Source organism: Phlebotomus papatasi, chromosome 1 (genome assembly GCF_024763615.1).
Source record: "Phlebotomus papatasi isolate M1 chromosome 1, Ppap_2.1, whole genome shotgun sequence".
NCBI classification, from domain to species: Eukaryota; Metazoa; Arthropoda; class Insecta; order Diptera; family Psychodidae; genus Phlebotomus; species Phlebotomus papatasi.
In genome coordinates this window covers 88,868,964-88,892,004 of record NC_077222.1, presented here as the reverse complement: position 1 = coordinate 88,892,004, position 23,041 = coordinate 88,868,964, and the positions used below count along the sequence as shown (strand labels likewise).

General features: G+C 33.1%; 1 protein-coding gene across 5 annotated transcripts in view; it reads left to right on the top strand.

Moving 5' to 3' along the window:
- The window catches only part of LOC129809642 (complexin), a 298,624-nt gene extending 275,702 nt beyond the window's left edge, over positions 1–22,922 (top strand). For all 5 annotated transcript variants that reach the window (XM_055859615.1, XM_055859614.1, XM_055859616.1 and 2 more), the window contains 2 exons: positions 311–440; positions 15,035–22,922. In XM_055859615.1, coding sequence (XP_055715590.1) covers positions 311–440; positions 15,035–15,108 — 204 coding nt within the window. In that variant the 3' untranslated portion in view covers positions 15,109–22,922. The remainder of the gene's footprint in view (positions 1–310; positions 441–15,034) is intronic.
- The last annotated feature ends 119 nt before the right edge of the window (positions 22,923–23,041 follow it).

Genomic DNA, 23,041 nt, shown 5'->3' with positions numbered 1-23,041 from the left:
TTAACTTTTTCGGATTTCTCTAAGTGGTCTCATTCCCGATTTTCCGATTGACTTCAAATTTGGTACACTACTTGAAAAATTTAATCTTCTATTTACAAATACATATTTTTGTCAGTTTCTTCAAATTCATGCATATTAGGTCATGTAAGTCTTGGAAATTTTCATGAAATTTTTCGAAATTTTCATACATTAAGCGAAAATTTGTGAATTTTATCCGAAAATGATTTAATCAGATTTGGAATATGAATTTTTAATACAAAAAGATGTTTGCATTATTCTCATGATCCTGTATTTTGTTGTGTTCTTTCAGTATAACATAAAGAAGAAAGAGGAGCCTGTCGAGTTGGTGCAGGAGGAACCCAATCCACTGATGCGCAAGAAGAAGACACCTGAAGAACTGGCCGCAGAAGCCGAACAGGAAGATTTGGACGATTTCACAAGTAAGACGAACATCTGTTTCTTTTTCAGGAAATAGCATCATTTTGGGATCATGGCCTGGATTCCTCAAATTTTTTCTCTTTCTATCTATCTCCTGTAAGTTACGATTTTTTTTTCAGCAAATAAGTAAAACATTGTCACACTTTGAAGGGTCTCTGGGAAACACTCAAAATGCATTTGATCTCAATTTTCAAGGGAAAATATCCCCTTTTGTGTCGTTGAGATGTTAAAAGAGAAAAACACCATAAAATCGCGTTCAATACAAAGCAATGAGCTTAGGGCACAATTCCCACCCTCTCTCACTGGAGCTTTTTTCCAATACAAACTTCTCACAAACATCTCAGACTATACACACCATTGTTCACATAATTCCTTACTATGTACACACGTAATATTGTGTAAAGAATTTCTAGAGATATTGGTGATCTTGTTTGACGGCGGACAATAAAACACTAAACAACATAAACAACTTGTTATCTTCCACGACGCCCCAAATCGATTGATCCAGGGGGGGAATGGAGCATTTATTTGATGGGTGAAAATTTAATAAACACAATGAACGAATTTTCTGCTATTTACTGTCCGTCTTTCCATTGCCAATCTATAGACAATTTTGGTCCTTTTCTATTTTTGCCCAAAGGGTGAGTGTCAATGTCTTTTCAATCCATAGCCTCATCCTCCGGAAAAGCTTCTATTTGTCACCCATTGTCCTTAGCTGACACTGCAAAAACAAATTTAATTCAAAGAAAACTACTCGTCATGAAAGAATTGGGAAAATGTCCTTGGTTTTTGGGTTAGAAAGAGGTTATTCTGTTTTTAACCAATTTATCAAATAAGAGAGAGGATCAACAGTCGAATGGATGAAGAAATGGATCTGTGACAAAGATCCTTAGTTTGATTCTTGTTTATAGTTGAAAGGGCTTTAGCATTTTTTTTTCTGATAGGCATTACACCAGTTCTGTAAAGATATGACAAAACGATATGACAGAGGGGATTCTGTAACGATATGACAAAGTCATATGACAACACTGAGAGAAATCCGAAAAAGTTAAAATAACATTCCGGAAATGCTAATTTTACCCTGCATTATTGATCCAAAATCGGTGTAAATATTACCCTTTTTAGGTGTATTAGGGGTTAAAGTTATCCTTTTCATGTCAATTTTACACTTAAAAAGATGTAAAATTAACATTAAAAAATGTTGATATATTTTTACAACTAAATAGTGTTAAAGTTACGAGGAAGAAAAGTTAATCGCACACTCTTTTTTTTCAGTGTAATATCTTATATGAATCTGATTTTCGTTTAATTTTTCCGTATTCATGTCATTAAAATTTTTAAATTTGTCATATGACATTGTCATACTGTTACAGAACTCCCCTACAGGATACTTTCAAATGAAATAAATAAACAGGATCATAAAGTGTGATCTTTAAAAATTTCTTAATCGCCAATCGGATGATCTTCGTGAAAGGCTCTAGGGGAATGCTTTCAGACTTCGCACACACTCTGCCTTCGAACACTTCATACTTTCCCCATATTCCTTTATTGAATCTAACTTATTTCTTTCATAAAATGTATGATGTACATGAAGAAATATGAAGTGTTACAAGTCTGAGAATGTACGAAGCCTGAAAATCTACCCCTATGCAGAATTTATTTTATTTGTCTATTGACGGCTATGTTAATTAAGAAAATTCTAAATTAAAACTGAATAGGGGAAAGTGAGGTTACTTTGAGCTATGGGGCTACAGTAATAATATTTTCGTATATTTCTAAAGGAAACTGGGCTTTAACGCAGATAGACAAAACAGCAGTGGATCCAAATAAAATTCAATTCTTGGGCAACTTCTATTCTATCACTTTATTAATGATTTACCATCAGTCCTACAAAATTGATTATTTCATCTTTATGCAGATGTCCTCAAATTTATGTAGAAGGGGATCCCTCCAGTCTTCTAACTTTTGATTTTATGAATAAAAATCTTTCCAGTATTGAGTACTGGGCATCATTAAATGTCGTAGTCCTACATCCTAAAAAATCGTTTGGTTTCTATCAACTGTAGGGGAGGGTGGGGCAGTTTAACGACGGGGCAGTTTCAATTTTTGCATATTCTTCTTATCCCTTTGAAAGGAATGGGATAAAACCTTTATGTTATTGAAGAGATAACTGAGATCCATGTTCATAAAAATAATTAATTTCGTGACGCTTCTCGTTTGAATTCTGTAATTGATTTTATAAAACTTCATCAAAATGAAACATTTTGTAATATTATATTTTCAAGAATTTCTGAACTATTGCACTTATCAATCGAAGTAACATAATTGTATTAAATTACTAGTGGTTTTATGTTTATTATAAGGCATTTAGCGTTGAATGAAATCTAAGACGTTTTTGACAATTTTGATTTGAGTTCCGAAACTTCGTGAGGGGCAGTTTCATGCAAGCACACGAAGAAGTTTCCAGTGTCTAACAATTTACTTTTTTAATCAAAATTAACTTAAAATGATAATTGAAAACATTTTGTAGCTGTTTTTGTCGATAAAGTTCGAAATTATGGAAAATAGTATTTCCTAAAAGTTCATAAAAAAATTTAAAAAATAGTCTTTCAGTGTTTCTTAAGTGCTTGAAAATGATAAATTTAATTGTTATAATATCTTTTCAGAATGTTTTCAGCAAGATATTGTAAATTTTTTTTAGTATTATAAAAATTCAAGACTTTAAAATAATATTATAAAACTGTTATACTAAAAAATACATGTTCTAAGGCGATATAATGATCCAATAATGTACAGAATTGGCCTAGCACTACAAAAGACGTTTCTTTTGTATATAAATTCAAAGAAAATTGCTCATTCAATGAGAAATAGACTTCAAAATCTTTGGCGATATTTTATTTTCTCTGTATCATTAATTAATGTTCAAATTCTGTTATAAAGTTTTTGTTCGATTATATTTTTAGGTTTTAGAGTCTAAGAAGACTTCAAAATAGTAATTTTAATCAATTCTGGTATCGCAAGGTTCCTATAAACACGTTTTATCTTTCACAAAAATTGGCTCATATTTATTTTGAAATTGCCCCGCAACGGGGGACTTTCATGCATTTTGCCATTCAAGTAAAATCATCTTCTCCACAATAGACCAATGAAATTAAAGGATTATTATTATTATTTTTATTAAACCCCAAACCCAACTGTAATTCACAGAATATACAAAGTTTTACTTCTGTTTATCATCTTTTTGCAAAATAGTCCTAAAATCCATTTTGCAATTTAGGGGTGAAACTGCCCCACCCTCCCCTACCTTCACGGTGAAATTATTATCCCATTCGTCGATTATGTATAAAACATTGGCATAATATTCAACTCAACTTTTTCATAGTCTGATCATGTCACATCCATTTGTCCTAAGGTCAACTATTCTCTCTATACTCTCAGACGTTTTCGGGAAATCATGCCCTATGATACTCACTTGATCCTCTCATGAGCGCTTCTTCTTCCTTTTTTAACTACAGAGCTGAGCTTTTTTTGCGATGGATAGTGTCACAATCCGTCGTGTTACAATTTCTTTCAATAATTGTGTCAGGTATATCTGCGGCTTAAATTCTCTGGATGTCCCAAGAACCTGTCGAGTCTTCTGATGAGGGGAGGTTCGGCCAAGGCTCGGGGACTCGTAGTACCTAAAGGTGTCTACACACTAGAAGTAATTAAAAAAAAATGCTTTTTTAAAGAAAATTTTCTCGTGAGGATTTTACGAACTTTAGTTCAATGTTAATTGTATTTATGTACAGAGAAATCGTCAATCAGAGCAAATGACACTCAAATCATCCAGTTTTTTTCAGTTGACAGGAAAAATTCCTGCCTCCACCCAGAATCGAACTGGAGACCTCTCGTTAACTAGATGAGTGCTCTATCAACTGAGCTATTGGAGGCCACATGCTCTGCTTGGAATGCTATACGACCTTAACCAATTCAAACTGTTCCTTTTTAATTTTGAACAACATATAACCTTTTCTCAAAAAAATACTAATTTAAAAATGTTCGAGAAAGTGATGACCCCCCCCCCTTACTGAAAAAAAAAATTTGATAATGTCAAAAAATTGAAAAGTTTCATATTTTTCTTAAAGTTACAATACCTAATCTAGCAAAGCGATCATGATCAGTAATTTAAACGTTATTCTCTCGATCTTTTGAGATATAGTCGATGGCTAAATGTAATCTACAATGTCTCAAAGAAGAAAACAACTTTATTTTAATAATATTTTCTATAATAATAGAGTTATTAAAAAACAATCATAAACCCGTTTTTATCTTTTTCATATTAAAAACATCTCTTTTATTTCAATTCCAAATGAATTTTCAATTTTTATTAAGTTTTATATGTTATACTATCAATATTCTAACCAACTTGGACAAATAACAACTAAATTAAAATTTAATAATACACATAAAAGCATCATGCATCGCATTTCATTGTATAAAAAAAAACTTCCTGAATTTATTTTATTTTTGAATTGATTAAAACCAGCATTGTGTTATTTGAACTGCACTAAAACACTACAAATTATCTTCAATTCAAATTTATTAGGAATGAAATAAAATATTTTATGAATTTTACGATACATTTTAACAAACAAAACTCCCATTAGTATTCGAATTTCTGAGAATTTTTCAATAGCACCAGAAATTTTGAAGTATTATATGTCAATTTGTTGATAATTTCGATGAATATTCAATGACTTTTGGATTTTTTTTTAAAATAAATTTTAAGTGGTATTCTTCCTACTGATCGTGAGAATTTCAGATAATTGGAATTGAATATGTCCACCTAATGATGCATATGCTTCAAAAAGATGCTCTTACGGCCTGTAGCGGTGGTTATGTAAACTATTTATGTTCCACAAAGTTTTAGGGAGCAGATTTACTCATTTAATCTGTTGTTTAAATTTGTGAATTTCCCTAAACATAACTTCCAGTGCAAGAGATGCATATTTCCCAAGTAATGGAATGATTCTTCGTGGTGGAACCCACGCGTGAGTTTTGCATTTTGTTAGTTCAAGAAACAGGGTGCTTTAAATCCCTCCGATAACTCATCCCTTTTCCCTTCAATGGCAGAAAATCACGCTCACCATTTTCATGATTGGCTTATTTATTTTATAGCAATTTCCTCGCTGTCTCTCTTATTGCCATTTTACACCCCGACAAATGCTACAATTTTACATAATATGCTCACAGAGGGGATTTTGCACAACATAATAGAAGACCCTTTTTCTGCCAAATGATGGCTGAAAAGCTGGAAGGCATTTTTCTCCCCAAGAGATAAGAGAGTCAGAGGAAAATAAAGTCAATTCATCGTGTTTGAGATAGAACATAAATTTACTTATTGAATTTATTTACATTGCAGTCATCTTTACAAATTGCCACAGATTTGCTCAGGCATATGTCGAAGGATTTTTACTCCCTGGCACAGAGAAAAGCTTGAGCCTGGAGAGCTTATGTTCTACAAATAGAACAATATGGTGTGCATTTAATGATTTTCACTTCAATATTTGCTCTGGGGATTTTATAAATAAATTGCTATACAACTTTTCACAATCAATAGCCCCAGCAATAATGTAGCTAGGGGCAGGAGGTATAGTTTGAGCTTTGCAGTTAAGCTTTTTGTGCAAATTAATGAAAAGCAAATGCAATATATTTGATTTATTGGCAATGTTGTGGCTATTGGAACGTGAAATTTCATACTGACTTACATTGAAAATATTTATCTGTCGATTCCCAAATTGTCTTTTGTATTTTGAGAACGATTTATAGCTTTGGAGAAAATATTAAATCAGTTGCTTTTTTTCTTTACAATTGTCTTTAACCATTACGAAGCGAATAAAGTTCCAAGCGTTATATTGCACGGTATCACGTAATTTATAGTAAGGTGGGGTAATTGGATCGTTTTCCGAAGAGTGCTACTTAAACGCTTGTTTTTGGACTGATGAAATTCTCTTTTACTTCTTCAAAATCCATAGAATTATTCACTGTTTCATTTAGAAACATAATATAGAAAAATATCAAAAATATTAAAGAAAATTTATAAAATAGTGATAATACTGAAATAAGTCAGCATGCACTAACTGGGTCGCCTTTTCGCTAATTCACTTTTGATTAAACCTTTGGATTTAAAATACTTTTTTTCACAAGGAAAAAACAATAAATGTTTTCAATCAACTAGCTGTCATTAGCGAAAATATCACTGCTAGAAAATTTTTAATGAAGAATCCAGCTGGCAAAAGATTTAATTGAGTCGATTACATTCACTTATTTAATGGATAAAAATATTATTTTAGCTTTTTCTCAAACTTCAATGGTTATATTATGTTACTGTAGTGACTATATTACGGAAATAAAAATATTATTTTAAGTGGATTAGTCATAAACGATCCACATAGCGAAGCGCCCGGATTAGCACACTTGACTATATTAATTCAAAATAATTTTGAACGTTTCAAAATTAATTCAAATTAGTTCAATTTATTATTCATGTAAACGTTTTTGAGCTTATGCTCATGAAAACATATTTGAGAGTTACAGGGTTTAAAGAATTTCATGATTGAGTAACAGCGGCCACCGCCGTCGTACTCTTTCTCAAGTTATATGAGCCATCTGCATTATTTCAAAAATGTGTACAAAGAAATAAGCGAAAAATAGAAAGAAAAATTAATCTAATCTGCTGGACAGATTGCTTAAGCCGAGAGACGACTTAACGTTCCCACCAATTCTCCCTAAACCGTTTCTCGGCTTAAGCTGTAAGGGCCTCGATGGACCTGAGGATTAGCCGAGAGACGGCTTAGCGTAATTATATTCGACGTAATGATTAAACTACATTTCTATAATTTTCCACTAAGTCGTCTCTCGACTTAAGTCGTAAGTGTGTCAGGGCATAAGCCTGTCTAGGGCAAAAGACGTCAAAAAGCAGTAAATAAGCCGCCGTTTCTTCTTTCTGCGAAGTTCATTCCAGAAAGTTATCCTTTCAATGAAAAGGAAGCAATTTTGAAGGTAGTAATTTCATTAAGTCGCTGTTGTTCTTTAGGTAGTCAAATGCCCCAATGAAATTTTGTAAAATCGGGAAGGTAGTAAATTCAATAGAAAAATGTCAAAACTATAAATGGGGTACAATTGGGCATCCCAATCCAGTTCTCTGAGCTTCTAGTTGGTGGTCCAAGATATGTGGCCAAGCCTTGTCCTAATGGAACACATTCACTTTCTATTGGTCAATTCTAGCCTTTGACCACTTCTGGTCTATGGCTACAATCATCCTATCATGTTCGGTTTAATGGGTTCCCTTTAATGGGATTCCCTTCTATCCACATCTATTTTCAAGCAACATTAAAGTCAGTTTTCATTGTTAGTCATCAGGCGCCTAAAAACGTTAAAAACGGTTATTTTTTTCATTACGGTTTTGTGAAAATATAGAATTTATCTATAGCGCTATGGCCGGATATAAAGTGCTGCAACTAGCCTCAACAGATATATTCAGGAATATAATCGATGCAGTAACACCTATTTACTATCTTACAATGTAATATTCTTGCAGTTCCGCTTGAGTGATTATCTTTTACGAATGAAATCCTATATTCTAGATAACCTATAAGTTATGTATTTACCGTCCTTCCTTTTCGAATGGTCATCTATTCTGTAAACAGATTCTAATTTTCGTATTGGGTAACTGACCTGCATCGTCCTTAAGAAGTCGGTGATTGGTTATCCCGCAGCCTCAAAATGAAGCCTTATGGTTTTATATAGGTCATCGGAATGGATAAGAACCCCCATCTTTAGAAAGGTAAACGGAATGACCACATAAAATTGGTTATAAAATCACTAGTAATTTTATCAGAAAAAGGATTTAGGTGATCGGACGAGACAGATACATTCCAAGAGTAAAGATGAGATCCTCACCTTTTGAGTATCATCTTCTATGACCTTCGGATAGATTAATGCTCCAAACAGGCAAACAGGACCTAAACTTTCTAACAGTTATTTAAGTTAGCCAAACAGTTAAGTTTGAATGACTGTCTCTTACGAATGAAACCACAAAATTAACCTCAAAATTAAAATTCGTTTAGCAGGTTAATTCATAACATTTCAAACGTGATATAAAGTTCTTAGTACGGCCCGTTCGACAATTTGTTAAATCAGTGGCCAAACCTACCAACATTAATTCTTCGTTTCATTTCGTATCTATATAACTTCATAAGCATTCTCTAACTAAACTAATGTCAAAACAGGCTTTGCAAACTTTCTTGATCCAGAAAATAACTAAGTTCTTTTCTAAGTAACTAGGTTATTTTTCGTCCATCTGTATTAAGCTTTATTTCCGCTATGGAAATCCATATACCTCTTTATGCCGGTATATTTTCGAAAACACGTTTTGGAATCCGGTTTTGCCGTTAATTATAGTACAAAACTAACAAATATTTTTTGAAATTTTTAAATTTTGTCGGTCTGTCCGAGACCGTTCAAAACCTTTACCTTACCTGAAAATCCATCGAGTGATTTTTAAATTATTGCACTTGAAAATTTATTTTTTTTTTTAAATCACTAGTATCGAAAATTGGATTGAAGGTGAACCTTTAAATACCGGTCAACTTCATGCGTATTAGTAAATATGTTGAAGCCGCCTTTAATAGTGTGGTTTTTAGTGTGTCTCACATTCAGCGCTTTCCGGCGTTTACTAAATTACCCTAGTTGAACATTTTACTTCTAAGAGATAGTCCGTACGCTTAATTTGCTGTTAAAAACGGTCATCTTGTGACAAATCAACTAGATCCTAAGAAATTTCTTGGCAAAGTTTTTGAGAAGTGATTTTTAAGCGCTAATATACTTTTTTTTAAATCAAATTTATAATGAAAATAATTTTACATTCTTCTTAGTTAAGTGTATTGAAAGTAAAACGGTTTTGAGAACATTTTCATGTTAACCCAAAAACCAGGTTCCACTAAAAATTATCACAACTCCCGCAAGCCTAAAACAAACTTATCACATCTTTATACAAATTAAATAGAAGCTTTCATTTTGGGTGAAAAACAGATGCAACTCAAACAAGTTGAGTAAATCGATAAATAGTAGCTTAAAGAGTTTGATTGGGCTCAATTTTGAAGCTTTTGCCAAAATCCAACACAAATAGCAAAGTTGAAAGGATATTTTGGTGATTTTCCATTTAGCTATTTGTCGAAGTGAATTCAAATATTGCCTATCCCGCAGTCCTATTTAATATTCATATCCAATAATCGAGTTGAATTAAATTCTTTGTGGTGTATTGCCGATGGGAAATGTATGGAAATCCTCGGGAATGGCGATATGGGAACAAAATTTAGTAAAATTACTAATTTAAAACCTAGATGTAGTTGCAAATATGCCCAAAAATCATTTGCATTGATTAGCACGAAATACCAATAAAAGTAATTTCATGCTGTGTAGCACATAATAATTTTCATTAAATTTTAGAACATTACAGCTGAAATTCTAATTAATTACCACTAAATACCCTGCTTATGGGTGTTTTTGTATCAGCTTAAGGGGATTTTCATGCGATTCTACCACTCGTATAGCTCTACATTTTAATAAATAAATACCAATATTCACAATTGATTTCGCACAATATAACCTATTTTACCATGAAACCCATGAGACCCTCCAAAATTGTTGACAATGCAAAATACTTAACAATATTTGATTGAGTTTCACGATATCAAATTTTCAATTGCACTTGATCAAGATTTTGTGGCAACGAAAAACAGGATTTGATTTTCAGTGGGACGATGTATTAGTTTTTGATGCGGAAAAGGTGAATTTTGCATTGAAATTTCATAGATATTTGTAAATTGTATTGGATAAAATTGGTAAAATATATTGCAAATACACAAGTTCGTTAGTAACTGTAGGAAATTGTTATTTCTTAAATTTAATAGAACTCCTTTTTTATGAAATGATCTTGCATGAAGTTTTTATTGTTCCATATTCAAAAGGCCCCCTATGTAAATAATTTTTGTCATGCCCAATGAAGATTTTGAATCAAATTTTTATATTTAAGTACTACATATGTGACAACTCTTACATCTATAAACGAAAGTACTCTCGCCACTTCAATTTAAGCTTAGGATCTAAGGTGCTCCATAAGTGAAAAACTAGGCCACGCCCCCTTTAAAGCTCTTATTTAAAATAAAAACTAGTTAAAATTGAGCAAAATGAAATTAAAGTTATTAAAAAAAACCAAGCAAAAAGAAAACTTTAGAAAAAAATACATGAATGTTTTTTGAAATTTATACGAAAAGTACTATAGTAGGTGTGGCCTATATTTTCACGAATATTACTCTACGAGCACTTTTTAATTGAAATGTCATTATGGATATTTCACTTTCAAGACACGAATTATTTGAGACACACGAGATTGGAAATATTAACTTTAATTGGGTATAACTCATGCAAGAGGCTTACTTACTTAGATAGTGCTACGTCCCACTGAGGGACAAGGCCTCTTGTACCACCCCCCTTCCCCGCCATTCTCCGCGACATAAAGTAATAAGCCTCCAATGCCTGAACACACCCAGTCGTTTAAGGACCTCGCTACTACCTTCTGCCATCTCCTTTAGAGGCGCTCTCTCGAACGAATACCTTCCGACTTCGCCTTTAGTAGACCTTTGGACATTTTATCCTCTTGCATTCGGTGCACATGACCGAGCTAGCTTATTTGTTTTACCCGGATGGAGGCAGCAATGTCGGGCTGTCCATAAAGTTTCTCCAGTTCGTGATTCATTCTAGTACGAAATTCCCCCGTCGAAACAGCCCAGACAGTTCCAAATATCCGTCGGAGAATTCATCTCTCCAAGATCAGTAGCATACTCATAGATAGGGGACTCTATGGTGACGGTCAATGGAATTGAAGTCACTTCACAAAATAAAAACACTTCTTCAATCTTGCCCAGAGCTTTCGGTCCTGGATATGGACCTTCTTTAGTGGTCAACTAAACTCTGTTTTTTGTACTTTATGAGGATCGTTATTTCATGTGGGATTGAAACGCGGGATCCCACACGAAATAACGATCCTCATAAAGGATAAAAAACATAGTTTAGTCGACCACTGAAGAAGGTCCATATCCAGAACAGAAAGTTCTGAGATTCTCATAGCATACTCAAGAGCCATGTTGAACAGACTGAACTGAACAGGCGACAGGGCACCCCCCTAGTGCAAACCAGAGTCAACCCGGAATGTTCCTTATCTATCCTCCGCCACTTTCACCTGGCACATTGAACCGGAGATGATCATTTTCACCAACTTTGTGAGTTTTGGTGGAATTTCCAGAGCTCTTTTCTTAATCGTGTCGTAGGCCTGCTTGAAATATTGTGCTCCCAGCATTTCCCCAGGTCTTGTCGAACGCTGAAGAGCTGATCTGCTATTGATCTTCCAGGCCAGAAGACTACCTGGTATTATACCCTTCTCAGCGTATGATTTCAGTCTCCTCATGATCACTCGAGACAGAACCTTGTATACGGGATCTAGGAGCGCGATCCCTTTATCCGGTCACCTTTCTAATAGATTGGGAGTATCTCCGCTCTCCAACCACAAGGCATAACCCCGACTTCCAGATCCCACAGACAAGCTTATATAGATCCGGTAATGAAGTTCGGTCCCCCATGTTTCATAAGCTCCGCTGAAATATTATCTTCCCCTGGTGCCTTGTGATTCTTTAAAGAAAAGATTGCTCTCACTACGTGTTCTCATGTTGAAACCGTTGGAAGCTCTTCCTTGCAGCCATCAATAACTAGCATCTCCTTCTCCTACCTCGATACATCATCCCTTACACACAACCAAGCGCCTGGCAAGTTGTTATTTTAATATGGAGCTATTTGAAGCCAATTCCTAAATTGATCTCGGACTCAGCTCACAGTGCTCCAAGGAAAAAAATTATTTAAACAAAAATTTAGTATATTTATCCCTCCATACGGAAAGGTATCTTATAATACGGAAAAACTTGTCACTTTTTAAATATTTAGCATAACGATCACGAGTGCAGAAAAATTCCCATACGCATTTGTATATGAAAGTAAGAAATTGGCTTCAACTTTGAAGGCCACTCGCCGGGGACTAGCACACAACAGTTCCTGGAAGTTTTTATTATTTATTTATATTTTATTTTGATGTACTGGGCTTTTGATTCTACAGTGTTTCGTGAAAAATGTCCATTCAGACACATCAATCATTTGCGCTGGGCAGAACTCGAACTCACAACTGAACTCAGTCGATCCGGGAGTCACAATCTCACACTTAAGAGCCGAACGCTCTTACCAATTGCACCACGGACCCCTTTCTCGGGAGTATTCTTCCCATCTCACCACAATATCGTTGGACTGCACTTAACAGTTTCCTTGTTGGTTCTCGCATAGAGATGCCTGCGGTTGGTAGCCGTTGCGTTCTTGCAAGAGGCGTGACATAAATTTGTCTATGGGAGGGGCCTAATTTTCAAATATAAAAGTAGAATAATAAATAAATTAAAAAATAGTATAGTGTTGCTGAAAATTCAGAAACATCAACATAGTATACCTATTTAATTGTAAATTCATGTCCAGTAAAAATTGTTTCGCGTTGAGTTAAAGGACTTTAAAAGTTCAATCATTAATACTTGACGAGCAATTGCTGAGTATTACTATAATGTTTATATTTTCTGTGCACAGTCTTCTAACATAAAAATATTTATTTTCCGATTAATCAATATTTATAAATCCAATTTACATTTTGGCTTATTTATCTTTAGCTTAGCCTAATTTAACTATTATCCCGAGCACAATCTGTAAAATACATTTTAATATTTATTAATATTAAATTATTATTTTATATGCAAATAAAATTTATGAAACCAGAATTAGTAAATTAATAGACATTTATTGCATAGAAATCGTAAGTTGGAATAATTTATAAATAAATTTTGAACCATTTAAAGGTAAGAGAAAACTGTTCCTTTGGTAGTTTTTATTATTAAACTTTAATTATGGGGAAATGGGGCACCATTGAAATTGGGATTTTTGACCTATTTTTAAATAAAATTGAATATTATCGTGATATAATTTAGCTGCAGAAATAGATTGAGAAGCTAAATTATATCACGATAGGGCTGAATTTTATTTAAAAATAGGTGAAAAATCCCAATTTCAGAGGTGCTACACTTTCAAAGGTGCCCCACTTCCCCCTACAGCGCAAATGTTAATATAAAAGCTTATAGAAAATTAGTAAATATTCAAATCACTTTCAATTGCTCAATTTTCTTATTTTCTAATTTTCAAAATTAGATTTAGGAGAAATATTCATATATTTCAACGAAGAAGACTGAATTTGAAATTAAAATTAAATCATATGAAATAAAATTTACAATAAGCAATAAAATACAATTATTTTACCAATTTTCATTTTCACATTAACATAAATTTCTATTATGTGAAATAATAATTCGGAAAATACATAAAATGAATCACTTAAAATTTATGTTAGCGCAATATTCTATGGTATTTCAATGCATTTATAATTTTATTAAATATTTGCGTACCTTTCAAATTTTGTAATTAATTTAGCAAAACGTTTAAAATTTACTGTTAAATTTCATTATGAAATATTTTCCATAGTTTGCATGCAAAATTTTAAGCAGAATTTTTGTGTAGAAGTACATTCTTCTGGTTACAGAATTCTTTTTCAGCCCAAAAAAAATGCCAATTTTGGCAAAACATGAAAAGTCCATTGAAGGAGGATTTATTTTCATAAAGACCAAAGTGATATTAATAAATTGCCATGAAACAGCAAAGATGTAAATATTGACACAAGATTGATATTTTTCCCTTGCTGAAAATATCCAAATAGGCAAGATTAATTCGAATATTTGGGAATGGGGTTGAGTACACAATGTTAATCTTTCAACTTTTGCAATTTTCACCCCTTTTTCACTCCCGGAAAATGGGAACCGAGTGTACAAATACGAGAATTTTGGGGCTTTCTGTTGGTGGAAAGGGGGGAGTAAATATTGGGGGCGTCTTCCATCAATGACTCAAAAAGTGGCCATAATTTTTCGGGAGAAGAATTCAAGGGGAGCTTTTGGAGCTTTGAAAGAATGGGACCAAGCAATAATAAAATGTTGATGTTTGGAGGCCTTTTTGCCTTGAATTTTATTATTTGCCACCAAACTTTTCCTTTTGGTAGGGCCTCCAGGGTAATATTTCAATTAGGAAGGTCTGCCAAAAGAGATGAAAAGATGTCGAAAGTTGTCGAATAAATTTCTCTAATTAATTTAAATTGCCATATAACGTGAGAATTATATAACTAACTAATTACTCGCCCATTTACTGCACAAAATCTTTTCCACCCCTTTTTTTCTCTTCCCAATCTTTCTTCCTCATCCTACTATTTCCTCTAAATTACTATCTATCTTTCTACTATAAAAAAAATCTATTTTCTTACTAAACTATACTGTCGTCCATGCAATTCAATATCTGGCCAGATGATCCAAAAAAAAAACATAAACCATTCATGGGTGTTTTCTATTTTTTCTTTCTCTTCTGCTCCTTTCAGAACTGAAAAACTCAATAGAAACACAAGTGAGTGAAATCAAGTCGCAAATAGAGAGCAAATGCGTTATGCAGTGATATGCTGGTCGTCAGTAACAGAAAATGGATTTGTGATTCGAGATTGATGGTGAATGGGCTGATTAATCACATGATATATAGCATATATTTGAGTTTGAAAGATCATTGTCACATCCGTTGACAGCGTTTGGCTAAATTTAGTCCATGTAGGGAAAGAAAACTATAAAAAAAAACAACCCCTCAGCAACAGCAAGAAAAGCTAAAAAAAAATAAGTAAATAAAAATAAAATTGAGAGATAGAAGATGTAGATGAAAATTCATTCCCCAAGAGATTAGCCGATATATGAACAACTCACGAGAATGGCAAGTTGATGACGAGATAAAAAAAAATGCGGATATCACGTTTAAAAGAAAAAAATGCAGAAGGAGTAATAATAAAATATTGTAAGCAAAGAAAAGCACTGTAGAAAATATAAATAACAAGAGAGAAATTTATTTTTCCTTATGGCTGTTTAGCAGAGAAAAAGGTGAAGAAGGTAGCATTAATAGTAAATCACAAGAATAAAAAAAAGGATTCACTGAAAGCAACAAAAAAATGTCGTAGGAAAATTATTCAAGTTGGTTTATCTCCTCCAAAAAAAATATGAATTAAAACCCTCCCGCAATTCGGACAAAGACATAATATAGAAGAAACTAAAAAAAAGCAAGAATAAAGTATAATTTTTCATTTAGAACATAGCGAGATACAACTTTTGAAGGCTAAGAATCTGCAGATATTTTAGAGAATATTGCTAAATAGGAGAAAAATTCATAGATGAAAAAAAATCATAAAGCAGATAGAAACCAAATTCGATTGAAAAAAAAATCGTTTTACGGGATACAGAAAAAAATGATAAGAATGAGTAGGAAAAAAATCTGCTTTACAAGCGTATGTGATACATTCGAATTCAATATTTGATAAAGAAAAAAAAATCTTAGAAATATAAGGCCACAAGATAGAACTGAGATTTTGGCGGGAAAAATTCTCACGCACTTGAGGTGAAATCGTGTGATAACTTCTCACGTGCCTGTGACAATTTTCCCGCCAAAATGAACGAGCATTGATTGAGCAGAAAAGCAGCTACAGTCTCTTTTAGAACTTTAGAAGAACACTTAACACAAAACACATCCACACATTCTTTGCCAGCTAAAGAATAAAATATGGCGCATCTAGGAAGATTTCTCTCTAAATCCTCACAAGGCTAGCATCCTGCAAAAGCTAATTCTCACAAAGATAGCCTATTTCTCTAGTTAAGCCATCTAACCTGATCCCCAAGTTACGAGAAATTATTCAAAGCATGCTTCCAAGTTGGCTGATTAAAAGATAAATTACTGCACCTAAAGGGTTTTTAGGGTTATGTCTAGTACTGACTTTGCCATGGTACAATTGCAGAGTGCTGAAAAATGACAGCTGTCAAGTATAATACATTGCTAATTGGAGCCTCTACACATTGTGAGAAATATAAATCCAGATTACACATTTTGAAGTGACAGCTGTCATGTACACGTCAGTAAGATGTCAAAATTGACAGTAATTGATAAGTTTTGGCAGCTGTCCAACATAATTTTTGAGTACATAGTTTAAAAGGTATAAAATATTCATCAAAGACAAGTATTGACATCTATTGAAAACACTAAAAAGTAATGCATTTTCAATTAAATTACAGCTGTAAAAATACAAATCTGACAGTTTAATTATATATCACTGATAGACGTCAAAGCTATCATCACTGTGACAGCTGTTAAATATTATTTCGACAGTTTTATTTATTTTCCTGGAAAACAGAAATTTCAAATATTTCTGATGTCTTCAAACCTATTAAAAGACGAAAAAAAAAGCTGTCGAATGTCTTTTTGACAGCTTCAAGATTAGTTTGACAGCTGCTAAGAAATATATTTCAGTCATCTTGAAATTTTTGATAAAGAGCGAAAAATATTGAAAAATATTAAGTTCGAAATTATTCATGGAATCGCTTATGTAAAATATAATTTTGACGGATGACAGTTCTAATTCTTAGAGCTGTCATTAATGACTGACAGCCATAATTTTGAATGACAGTTGATTTTTTTTTAAATGGCATAGTCATTTAAAAAAAACTGTTTTCAAAATTCCTAACAAAACTTGGAAAACAGAACTAGTTGACAGCTGTCAGGATAAGTCCGAAACTATTCCAGGAATCGCATGTGTTAAATATAATTTTACCAGATGACTGTTGTATACTGACAGATGTCATTGATTGCTCTCACAGCCATTACAAAAATCAATCTTTAAAGTGTTTTTAATAAAATTTGGAATTCAGGAATGGTTGACAGCTGTCAGTATAAGTTTGAAACCATTTTTGAAATTTCAAATTCTAAATGTAACTTTGACAGATAAAAGTTGTATGACAGCTGTCATTCATTGCCTTCACAGGCTTTTAAAAAATCTATCTTGAGAAAGTGTTTAGTAAAGCTTGGATAAAAGGAGTGATTAACAGCTGTCTGTATAATTTCGAAACCATTCCTCAAATTGCCTATGTTAAATTTAATATTGACAGATGACAGTTGTCATACTGACAGCTGTCATTCACTGCATTCAGAAATCAATGTATAAAAAGTCTTCAATGAATTTGAAAATCAGAAATCATGTATTGACGTCTGTCAAGATATGACAGCTGTCAGCATGACAGGTAGTGACAGCTGTCATGCTATATTACAAGTGTCACCTATATTGTGGCGATCTGCATTAGTATCTGTATCACTGCAAATACTCAGCTGGACATGAACCTATCTTGAGAAACCATTCCTAAAACTTACATTCGAACCAAAAAAACTCACTTACTTAGTGTTTATCCCAAAAACCAATATTGTAAAAAAAATAAGTGTGGGAGAGAAAATGTTCATCCAAATTCCTAAAAATATTCTCCATTAGTCTGTATAGTTTTAACACCTCCCTCAACACTTTAGTAAACGTTTTCTCTTGAAAAAAAAACACAGTGTTTGCTTATAAATGTGCTGTTGCGATGTATCTTGCTGAAAACTAGGAGCCAAAAAATTGCAAGGAAGGCAAGGAAGATGGAAAGAACGCTCTCCAAGTGTCTCAAAATGGATGCTTTGAAAATGTTTTAATTGCTGTGAAAAACAAACATTTTTAGTCGCTTCGTGATGTCTAGCCATTGGGACACGGAATTGGAAAAGAAAAAAGCTCCAGCTATGGTAAAAGAAAAAGCTCTGCATGGTGCAGGCAAGGTTAATAGATATTTTATATAGTTGATTCTTGTAGCAAAAATTTCTGCATGCTCTTTGTCTTTTCGTCTCACTTGTCTATCTCTCGATGTCGTAACATTTCCATATTTTCAATGTTACACGAAAATACTTAGCAGTAGGGGAACACGATAAAACAACAAAATTGCTATCCAGATATTGTGACAACTTTGCATATTAAAAGAAAATTTTGTGAAAGAACAAACGGGAAAAGTCTTACACCATCATTTGAATAATGTCCAGCAATTTATTTTGCGTATATCGTGTATTACGCTTATTTTACGACCATTCATATATCTCCTTGTGCATGAATTATATCTTGAGAATGTGAACAATCATTTGTCGGTATTGGAGGAAGAGGCACGAAAGCTCCTGCCAAGATGTAGCCACACAAAAAAAATATATAGCCATGGCAGAAAATTTAATGGAGAGCTTTCGCTTCAGAAAATGCCTCCAAAATCTTCCTCCTGAATCCCCCCTTCTGCTCAAATGACATTAATGGAAGGGAAGGATTTTCTTTTTATTATTGCATTTTCTCCTAAGATGGACTAAAGGGTTAATTTCAAGGGTTTGTGGAAGGTATTAAAAAAAATGGAACACTTCTGAGAAAAAAACGGAAAAAAACTCACCATAAGCTTTTACTTTATGAGGGAAAATTAGTAAAGATATTTTATGAGAGTTACAGAAGGTAAATTGTAGAAAATTCCCATATTTAAAGAAGTAAAAAAGAAATCAACAATATTTAACGTCAATTAAAAGAAAAAACCATCTAATTGATATATTTATCGAAAGGATTACAAGAAAATTTATTTACTGACAATGGAAGGATAATATATCATTGAAAAAAAAGAACATACGAGGAATATTTTAAAAACTAAAAAGATAAACTAAAACAAAAAGGGAATATCAGTATGCAAAAAAAATTAGATGAAAAGAGAATCATATTTACAAGATTTCCTGTTATTTTCTTATTATTAAAAAAAATCTTACTAATGTAAATGAGATAAAATGCATTGTATTCTAACATAGATAATATTTCACATTCTAACATCAAACTTAATAAAAAAAAACCATAAGTTAAAGAGCAAAACAGCGGACCCCGTCCTTCAAATCCTTTGTATAGAAATCTCTCTCGCGCTTCTCAGTGTCTAGTAAAAAAAAGCAAAGTTTTAAAGAAAAAAAATTGTAAAAGAAAAAATGTGAAAACTAGCAACAGAATCTTTAAGCAATTTCACCTTTAGGGCATGATACAAAAATATTTATTCATATCTCTGATACATTTCACACAGCAAACAACAAACTCATAAATAAACATTGCATAATTTCAGCATTAATTTGTTTGGCCTCATTTATCTTTTTTTTTTGGAAAAAAAATAATATCATTTGAGTGAAAACAAACATCTAAAGAACACTTGAAAAACGTTCATGTGAATGAAATAATAATTCCAAATGAATAAACAATAATGAAACAATAATTAGTTATTGCGTTCAACTGTAGATGATAGAGAAAATAATTAACAAAAAAATAGTTATATTTCGGCTGCGAATGTCAAGAGGAAAAAATACCCAATTTTTGAAATGAAATATTAACATTAAAAAAAAACTATCAATGCAAGAAAGAAGAAAATGAATGTTTAAAAAATTAAATAATGCGATTGATTGAAAAGAGTTTGGGTTGTATTGAGGGTTGTTTCAATAATTTTTCCTTTTCGCTTGTAATGAAATCAAGGTGTTCAAAGGTAGACATTCTAGAAACGACAATTCACAAAATTTTAATTGGGATACTTTTGCATCTCTTGGTTTAGCTGATACAAATCGAAAAAAAATCCAAAAAACAAGCATCTTTGGTGTTAAATGTTGTTGGATGATTGATTGCCATCGCGAGCCCAAGAAGAGCTGCATTCGGTAAATAGTTACTCATCTCTAGGAGCTAATGATTGGTGTTAAATTCTCTTTTTAGACATAATACATTAACTAAATGTACTCTAAGTGTCGTTCTCTCTTCCCTATCAAAAACCCCTCTACTTATGCTCTTTATATATAATTTACCTCTCTTTAGAATGCTGCTGCAAGATGTTCTGTGCATCCCCCCTTGCTATTTTCCTCTTCGATGTCTCTTCTCTTATCTATCTCTGCAAAATTGATTGCATCTTCTTGTCTGTTTTCCAACTCAAAATATTCTCCTTGTGTCTTTAATGTTAATCTATCAAATATTCAATAAGACCAACATTGAGATTCACTCAGTGTCTCTGAGAAAATTGCATTAAAGTTTCACAACCATGAAAATATTATATAGAAAAAAAAAAGAAACGAAAAGCTATCTCTGCTACAGCTGCACAATTTCTTCCACAACATTTCACTCACAAATGTCCTCTTTTTCCAATAAAAAAACAGCAAAACTTCATTTTACTGGAATTCTTTTTCTTCATTTTTGGTGAGTATTTGATCTTCTGAATAAGCTCTTTTTATTAAGAATTTTAAGCCACTCCCCATTCAGGATTTATGCCTTATCCACAATTAATCTGTTAACCCTTTAAGGACGAGAGGGTCAAAAATCGGTGGTCAGAAAAAATCACTTTTTCTGACCGTTTAGAGCAAAACATAACTTTAGACGACCGTAGGAAAAATTTCATTTTTGGGTCACCGGTGACCCAATAATGGTCCTTAAAGGGTTAAATCTGGAATGCGCCAAAGCATTCAAGCTCCAAGTCCGATAAAATAAACCGTTGATAATGTTTAAAGGTCTCTTCAAATTGGGATAAATTTTCGTCAAAAAATCCTTTTTGAAGAAAGTCGTCTACACTGATATTGGTGGAAACGTCAAAATTCTGTCAAATTTGCGAGTTTTGACGAGAATAGTTCCCAAAGTGTAGAGACCTTAATGGAAAAAAATATTTCATGAAGTGTGGATAATGCAATATCATCGATAAAAATCTAAATCTTTCAATCTACGATTTGTAATTAAATTCTGGGCGGAGCCTAAAAGGTTCCACCGAATAAGAACAAGGCCACACCCTTCGAAAGCAATATTTTTTAAGTTTCATTTTTCTAACTCCCAACTATCTAAATTGTCTTTGTTACTATCTTCCTACTCTATTTTATGGGATTGAAGAAAAAATGAGAAAAGGTTTTGAGTGGGATCAGTGAATACTGGTGGGAGGGGCTTCACAGAGGGCGTGGTTTCCTAGGGGTGTGGTTTCGGAGAGGAAGTAGCTTTCGTTGTAGCATGGGGAAGCCTTTTCGCAAGCTTAACATTAATTGTAGGACTTAAGGATGGTTTGCTAACAATAAGGGCCTTCAAGGATGGCCTAAAGATCATCCTTAAGTGCTAGGATTAAACTAAAGCTGACGAAAAGCAGGGCACTCAATGGGTCAAGTGGTAGAGCACTCGCTCTATGATGCAAGTGTCTCGGGTTCGAATCCCTTTAGGTCACCAGGAATTTTTCTAGCGTTAAAAGTGTTCGGATTGCATCCAGTGAGCTTCACTGCACTTGATTCGACGGGGCATGGGATTGACAACCTCATTCCGTAAAAGAAAAAATAATAATGCATGTCTAGAAATCCCCTTGAGGGAAGGCCTAGTTCCTTCGTGGAATGTTGTGCCAGCATTATTATTATTATTACGAAAAGCAGGAGTGCTAAGGCACAGCCTGACCGTAAGGTCACTCGCATCTATTAGTAAACTGTCCTTCTATTCCAATTTACACCTATCTTACGGGATATCAATAGAATTGTGGGCTTTCAATAGCAGATTGTGTACAGGAGGATGTGGTTTAAAAAGGGGCGTGTCTAAATCTATTTTGATTTATTCCACCATTTTCAATAAATATGAGTTTCTAATTCTATTACTTCGTCTTTTTTGAGTAAAGAACAAGTCTTTACATTTTGTTATTCTATTTAAATATTTTTAGAGGGTGTGGCTTATTGATCAAGCGCCATGATATACGAATAGGCGTGGTTTTAGAAAACTGCACGGAAAGGTCTCTTTACTCCAGAACTAATACAGATTGTTTATACTACAATTTATATTGAGAAAAAGGTGAAAAATTCCACCTGCATCGCAAAATCTTAAAAGGGGCGTGGCTTAAAATTTAAAATTGATCGAGCTTCCTCAGCGAATCAAATTCTCCAAAAAGTCTAAGTTGCTAAAAGAAACCTCTCCAGTAAAATGAAGACATTGCAAAAAATACAGCAAAACACATTCTTTTAGAATATATCAACACGAAAAACCGTTTATTAAGATAAAATTGGAATTTGGGTGGAACAAAACATCAAAGTCTGAAATAAAATCTCAATTTTCACATCTTTCTACGAATTCTTATGCGCTGTTCATGGAGATTTTATCTTCGAAGAATGTTTTATCGTACTCTTGCTCATGCGAAGACAAAATAAAACATTTTTTCATTAAAATTCTTGCAGTTTGCTAGAATTTTCTTTCTTTTTCTGATAGAGAAATCCCCGTGCGCAGCGTATTACTTAAATAGATACTTACACGACAGAGTATGACAAAAAAAAATAGGAGGAAAAAAATCAACATGTAATACACTCATTGATTGCGATAATTTTTTGAGAATATACTTGAAAAAAAAGAATCCACTGCCTTATAAGAAAAATTAGAGACATGATGATGAAAATGTGTAAGTAATAATTAAATCTAAAGCAAAAAAAAATGGAAGATTAAATGGAAAAATCGTAATTCATAGAGGACTTT